The sequence below is a fragment of the Mixophyes fleayi genome, chromosome 7, assembly GCF_038048845.1.
Source record: "Mixophyes fleayi isolate aMixFle1 chromosome 7, aMixFle1.hap1, whole genome shotgun sequence".
NCBI classification, from domain to species: Eukaryota; Metazoa; Chordata; class Amphibia; order Anura; family Limnodynastidae; genus Mixophyes; species Mixophyes fleayi.
Genome location: NC_134408.1, coordinates 142,047,305 through 142,054,430, shown reverse-complemented (window position 1 = coordinate 142,054,430; position 7,126 = coordinate 142,047,305). Strand labels below are relative to the sequence as shown.

The window sequence follows — 7,126 nt, the reverse complement described above, 5'->3', positions numbered from 1 at the left end:
AAACATTCTACAAAGGAAGAGAAGTATTAGAACACGAGGACATGTACTGACACTGGGGGGAGTAGGTCCAAAGGAAATGTGAGGAAAAACTACTTCACAGAAAGGGTAGTGGATAAGTGGAATAGCCTCCCATCAGAGGTGGTAGAGTACAGTAGTGCAATTTATTCATGCTTGGTATAGCCATAAGGATATCCTTAAATAAAAATAAGATTTAAATTGGTTTTGAAGTTACCATAGATTAAACCAGTGGTTCCCAACCTTTCTCAGTTTGAGGCACCCTTAGGGTCAACATAATTTTTCCAAGGCACCCCTAAGCCAAAATAATTACCGGGTAGTCCCGTTTTTTAAGCAGTTCGGTCAAAATAACGTAAGATGTATTTAGGACCCTTCACATTGTGCCCTTTCTTCATATCACTCTGTATCACCTTCATCAAATCACTGTGTCCCCCTTCATCAGCTCACACTCTGTGAGTAGTCAAGATATCTTGTGCTGTCCTAACACACCCACCTCACATCTGGTCCTGGGTCACATTACTGCCCCTCAGGCCTCCTTGTTACATATTATGGGCCTGAGGCATTAAGAAGAGCAAAGCATAACAAATTAGTAACTTTGCACCTGGGCAAAACCATGTTGCATTGGAGGGGGAGGTAAATTTAAAATGTGGGGACAGGTTTTTAGTTGGGGTAGGGCATGTCCTAGATCAACTTTAAATTTCAGTGTAAAAAGAAAGCTACCAAGTATTTATGTGCTACATGGAAAAAAAAGCCAGTATTTAACTTATGTGCAAAATAATAAACTCATTTGCACCCCTGGCATTGTAACATGGTTTGTCCCGAAGAACAATTATTCCTTTTTTGCCTTACTTTCATTAAATGCTGAAAAACTTGAAAAACATCATAGCTCAGTCGAGGTTAAATCTGGATAACCTTAAACCTAGCAGTGTGGGAACCATTATGAAGTAAAATATGTCTCCACTAAAATGACCTTAACTACAACTCAGGAGGTTTGATAGCACACGGACCTATAAACATGACTTTTTGGTCTATTTTGAAGTGTATATAGAGAATCTGCTCTTCCATTAATATTTTCATCCATGGCCTAAATTCCCCTGATGGGGTTTGTTGTTACTGTTAGTACAATTTGGAGGACACGGTTACCTGATTTAAGCATTTATAAAAAGAATACCTCCTTAATGACTCAGGCCCTATGGCTCAGCCCTCACACATAACCCCAACCCTCCACTTGTCACCCATGTCTCCCCCACTCTCGCCCCTTGTTACATATGACCCCACCTTTCCTCCCAGGTTCTCACGTGCTGCAGTGATTGGTCTCCAACGCTGTCATTCATTTGTAAAAGAGCCAATGACTCCCACTGATGATGTCACCAGTGTTCCGCAACGGACCGCCCACATCACTCTAACCCCTCCCCCAGCGTTCACATCATGTTGTCTTACCTGTCAGTCTTTGGTTAAATCTTGGTCTCCATGAAAATGGCCACCTCCATAGGCATCAATACATGTACATAGGACACAATTTCTGAACTGTGTCATCATGCCACAGATGGCGAAGCCAACCACGTCTTGTACTGGCTCAGCATCAGGGAGAATGCCAGACTCTTCAGGGAGTGAGTCAGATGACCATTATTTCAGGGAGTCTCCCTGACATTCAGGGAGAGTTGACAAGTATAATGTACATACATGTATTTGTAACTGACATCCTGTGTTCTGTCTCTTTCTAAGTATAGGGAACGGAAAACCGGCCATCCGTGTTCTCAGCGTAGGAGGGGGCTCAGGTAAGGGCAGTTTTATTCCTAAATGTTTCTATAAATGCTGATGTAAAACTTTCATAGTACATAAAACACACTACAGCCTGAATAGGTAATAATATGTAATAAGAAATAAAACCGGGCAGATTTATAGTATAGTATAGTTTATAGTTTTTTCATTCAATCTCTAGAGATTAGACTTCTGAAACACATATAGGGTCATTTATGAATGAAAAAACTGTGGGTCCGCAAACACTTCTGTTTGTTCTCCGAGCGCAGTTCAAGGTGTCGACCTTCTTCCCGGTCCATGGAATTCTCCCCATTGTCTTCTATTGGGGCTCCAACTGAAAATGTTCATGGTGGATTAAGTTAAATTGTCAGTTCAACCTTCAACCCACTATCAATGTAGACCTCACGTCATTCATTCATTCATTCCAGCTTTTAAATTTTTCCTAAAATCCTGCTTAGTGGAGTCTCATGTATGTCTAGAGTTTACCATGAGACAAAGGACGTTGGGACTGAATTTATTTTGTCACTACAATACATCTGAATGTCATTATTGCACTGGCTGAGGTATGACTAAAATATGTTCCAGTATCGAGGACATCTGGGAGGTGCAAGGACATCCCACTGAAAATATAGAATAGTCTCTGTCACGTCAGAGGATGTGTAAAAATCAATTCCCTTTGCCAGGAGAAAAAGCTGTGTGCCCACCAGGACAAATGAAACCCCAACATAAACATTCACTACACCTTTTGAATCATCATCAACATCTATTTAATTAGCCCCACTAATTCCGCAGTGCTGTACAGAGAACGAACTCCTATCAGTCCCTGCCCCATTGGAGCTTACAGTCTAAATTTTCAAACATACACACACACAGACAGAGACTAGGGTCAATTTGATAGCAGCCAATTAACCTATCACTATGTTTCTCCACTCAGATAAGGCCATGGTTGGGAATCGAACTCACAACCCCAGTGCTGTGAGGCAGAAGTGCTAACCGCTGAGCCATCATTCTGCCCATTTTGAATCTCATTTAAATATCTCCATCTGGCCAAACAAAATGTTGTATTTTGCATATGGGTGCATAATTACTTTTATAACATGATTGAATAGATATTGGGTACAAATGTCATTATACCTCTAGGAGTCCTATTTTCTTTTGAACAGTGGCAGGGGATGTGGCCTAACCTAGCATAGCCAGATTCTGCATGGCCAATGCAGAATCTGGCTATGCTGGAGTGGGTGAGGGACGAGACCTGGGTGATTCTGGAGCGTGGCCTAAATCATAAAATATTATTAGGATACTATAATACTTACTAAAAAAGAGCATCCATGTGTTTTTATTTTAATAATAGATTTCTTTACACTCTTTTAGGTGAAATTGACCTACAAATACTCTCCAAGATACATGCCCGATATCCCGGGGTCTCTATTAACAATGATGTTATTGAGCCTAGTCCAGAGCAGATATTCAACTACAAGGGTGAGCCTGATTTCCTGGAGCTGCATTTTAAGAACTTAGGGCCTGATTCATTAAGGATCGTAACTGGAGAAATTTCTTATTTCAGTCTCCTGGACAAAACCATGTTACAATGCAAGGGGTGCAAATTAGTATTCAGTTTTGCACATAAGTTAAATACTGACTGTTTTTTCATGTAGCACACAAATACTTGATAGCTTATTTGTACACTGAAATTTAAAGTTGATATGTGTGTGTTACATGAAAAAACAGTCAGTATTTAACTTATGTGCAAAACAGAACACTCATTTGCCCCCCTTGCATTGTAACATGGTTTTGTCCAGGAGACTGAAATAAGAAATTTCTCCAGTTACGATCCTTAATGAATCAGGCCCTTATTTAGTATCTGTCAGTGTTTCACTTTCCACTGGACTTTGAAATGAACTTGTTTTACCGTTTTACTGCAGCAACTTGATTCTGTTCCAATTGTTTCAGAGCGCGTTGCCAAGACCCCGGACCTCGACCATATCCGTTTCTGTTGGCATAAACAAACCTCTTCAGAGTTTGAACTTCAAGTAAATGAAAAGAAACAGGATACAAAGTATGATTTTATCCATATGATCCAGGTAATTGTCTTTTTACGCGTCCTCAGACGTGTCCTGGACTTTAAAACAGAGCTGTTTGGGGTTATAGGGGCTGATTCATCAAGGAATGCATACTGAGCCTGAGTCATTACAGAGAGCAAAGCAAAATAAAGGAGTAAGTTTGCTCCTGGACAAACCATGTTACAATGCAAGGGGTGCAAATTAGTTTATTATTTTGCACATAAGATAAATACCGGCTGTTTTTTCATGAAGCACACAAATACTTGATAGCTTTATTTTCACACTGAAATTTAAAGTTGATCTAGGACATGCCCTACCCCAATTATAAATCTGTCCTCACATTTTAAATTTACCTCCCCCTCCAATGCAACATGGTTTTGCCCAGATGAAGTTATTCCTTTTTTATGCTTTACTCTCCTTAATGACTCAGGACCACTGAGTACAATGTGCATTACAACGCACGAAAATCGGCTCTGCCTACATTTTTACAGTTGCTCCTGAGTGCAAACACATGTTATAGCATGCATACGAGACCATCATCTCTAGTAATCAGAACTTAGAGTAGCTCTGTAATTGAAGCAAGAGATACAGCAGAATAACAAGTAACTTTGAGATGCCCAAAGCTTGAATCGGATGTGGCTGTGTGCGTACGGCCTCACTGTACATCGACCGCGGACAAACATTTAAAAGTTTATTTAATGAAAGCGGTGGCCCTCAAGTGGTGGGAGGTGGTACTGCAAGGTCACCTTTACCCAGTGTGCTTTCACTCACCTATGGTTACTTCTGAGCAGCGAAGCGTCTCCTGAGACTGGAGGGTTGGCGAGCGCTGGGAAGCGGGTATCAGCTGTCTTCATAAATGACTCCCTCATTATTTTACACATTGCAGATGCTGTACTATGTGAAGGATATTCCTGCTACATTAAAATTCTTCAGGAGCTGTTTGGCACCAGATGGAAAACTCCTTATAATCCTTGTATCTGGTAAGACATTGATGAGGATTATATTATGGTAAAATATTTAATTTTTTTGACAATAAGTATTTGATTTACCGGAATAAAGCAGTTAGCGCAGAAATCAAATACTAATAGACACATATAATACGTCCAGTACGTAAGTTGTGTAGAGCTGTAGAACCTCTTACATATAACTAAGACTCTTACAGAATTCTTTGAATAAGTGGCCACTATAGCGGAGTCTTGTGTAACAATACTGGCGTTCTAAAATGTATCAGAACTGATGGTGATGTTCCATCAGACTTCCTGTCATTAACCCTTACGAACGCTACATCTGGTACCATTTCTTAGTATGAAGTGGCCGATAACAGAGTATTATCTGTCCATGACAATTGTCTTTTTACATTAGATCAGTGGTTCCCAAACTTTTGCAGTTTGCGGCACCCTTAGGGTCTCCATCATTTTTTCAAGGCACCCCTCCAAAATAATTACCAAGTAGTCCTGTTTTAGAAGTAGTTGGGTCAAAAAAACGTAATAAGTATTTAAGTCAGGACAGAAATACTTATTTAGTTGTATGCAAAAATAATACACATAAATCCAAGGGAAAATAATATTTTTATATTTTTTTTTTTCAATTATATTTCTGTCTAAGAATAATTGACAACTAACTCACACTGTGCCCCCTCTGCATCCAGTCACGCTGCCTCCTCTGCATCCAGTCACGCTGCCTCCTCTGCATCCAGTCACGCTGCCCCTTCTCATGCTGCCTCCTCTGCCCTCTCTCACGTTGCCTCCTCTGCCCTCTCTGCATCCAGTCACGCTGCCCCTTCTCACGCTGCCCCCTCTGCCCTCTCTCACGCTGCCCCCTCTGCATCCAGTCACGCTGTCCCCTCTGCATCCAGTCATGCCTCCCCTTCTCATGCTGCCCCCTCTGCCCCCTCTCACGCTGCCCCCTCTGCCCTCTCTCACGCTGCCCCCTCTGCCCTCTCTCACGCTGCCTCCTCTGCCCCTTCTCACGCTGCCTCCTCTGCCCTCTCTAGCGCTGTCTCCTCTGCCCCTTCTCACGCTCCCTCCTCTGCACCTCTCTCACTCTGCCCCCTCTGCTGCGGCCAGCCAAAGAAAAACAAAAAACAAAAAATTTACCAATCCGCGCGGCGCCCGGGACACAGCATTCTCCTCTCACCCGCAGCTGTGGGATTGGTACGTTTTTTTTGCAGGGTTTTTTTCTGGCTTGCCCGCGGCACCCCTGTGTCAGCGCCGCAGCACCCCCGGGAGCCGTGGCGCACACTTTGGGAACCACTGTATTAGATCTTTAGGCTTAGCACCTCTTTTTTTTAAAAGGAGATAATACATTGTCACAAACGCTACAGACTGAGAGTTACATAGTGAAACCATCAGTAGTGATGTGAAATTCATACATCCAGTTGGCTGTTATGTCTCATCAGGAAACAGCGGTTGCAATAAGGTGTGGGAGAAATATGGATCCAGTTTGCCGTTAAATGATCAGTGCCAGTACGTCACAACGGGCCACGTGGCCGACATGCTGAGTTCCGTGGGCGCCAGGTATCAGTGCTACGACTTGGAGTCCGACATGGACATAACGGAGTGTTTCGTTGAAGGGAACCGGAATGGAGAGTTGCTGCTGGATTTTATAACCGAGACCTGTGAATTTAAGAAATATGCCCCCCCTGAGCTCCGAGAGGAAATAATCCATCATATAAGGAGCCCTGGGTGCAGCTCGATAAAAGACGGGAAGATTATCTTTAATAACAATCTTAGTGTGATTGTGGTTGACAATGAGTAGGTGTGCTGGTGTGTGCCTGTCTGTGTCTGTATACACACACATAGGTGCAGTGCACATGACTAAAATAGGTATTGAGGATAAAATTACTAAGTAGCGAGAACCCCAAGATGTTTAAGATTTCAAACTTGTGACATTCTGGATTTTAGAACACAAAGATTGAGCCGATATAGCAACATCTCCTTTGCTCTCACGATCATTAAATATTTTGTTGTTTACTCAATGAACGGACCACGTCTACTCTCTGCAGGATTCATATCGGAAGCGATTCTCACCTACGGTAGAAATAACGATCACACTAAGGCGACATGTACACAGTGATACAGTAGTTAGCGTTGCCCCATTACATTAACATCAACTTTATTGGTGGGGAGTTGACTTTGACTGTTATCTGTATGGAGTATGTATGTTCTGACTGTGTTTTGTGAGATTTTACTGGAGTCTCCAGTTTCACGAACAAAAACATTGGATCCGGTGTATGTCTTTGTCCATTTCTGGTAGAGATAATAAACTGTAAGCTCCAAAGGGGCAATTTG

General features: G+C 42.2%; 1 protein-coding gene across 3 annotated transcripts in view; it reads left to right on the top strand.

The window, feature by feature from the left end:
• LOC142098248 (histamine N-methyltransferase B-like) overlaps positions 1 to 6,813 on the top strand; it is a 9,952-nt gene extending 3,139 nt beyond the window's left edge. For 2 of the 3 annotated variants that reach the window (XM_075180940.1, XM_075180941.1), the window contains exons 3-7: positions 1,741 to 1,793; positions 3,148 to 3,255; positions 3,727 to 3,857; positions 4,723 to 4,816; positions 6,235 to 6,813. In XM_075180940.1, coding sequence (XP_075037041.1) covers positions 1,741 to 1,793; positions 3,148 to 3,255; positions 3,727 to 3,857; positions 4,723 to 4,816; positions 6,235 to 6,593 — 745 coding nt within the window. In that variant the 3' untranslated portion in view covers positions 6,594 to 6,813. The remainder of the gene's footprint in view (positions 1 to 1,740; positions 1,794 to 3,147; positions 3,256 to 3,726; positions 3,858 to 4,722; positions 4,817 to 6,234) is intronic. The other variant, XM_075180942.1, reaches the window with a different exon arrangement.
• Positions 6,814 to 7,126: the final 313 nt, after the last annotated feature.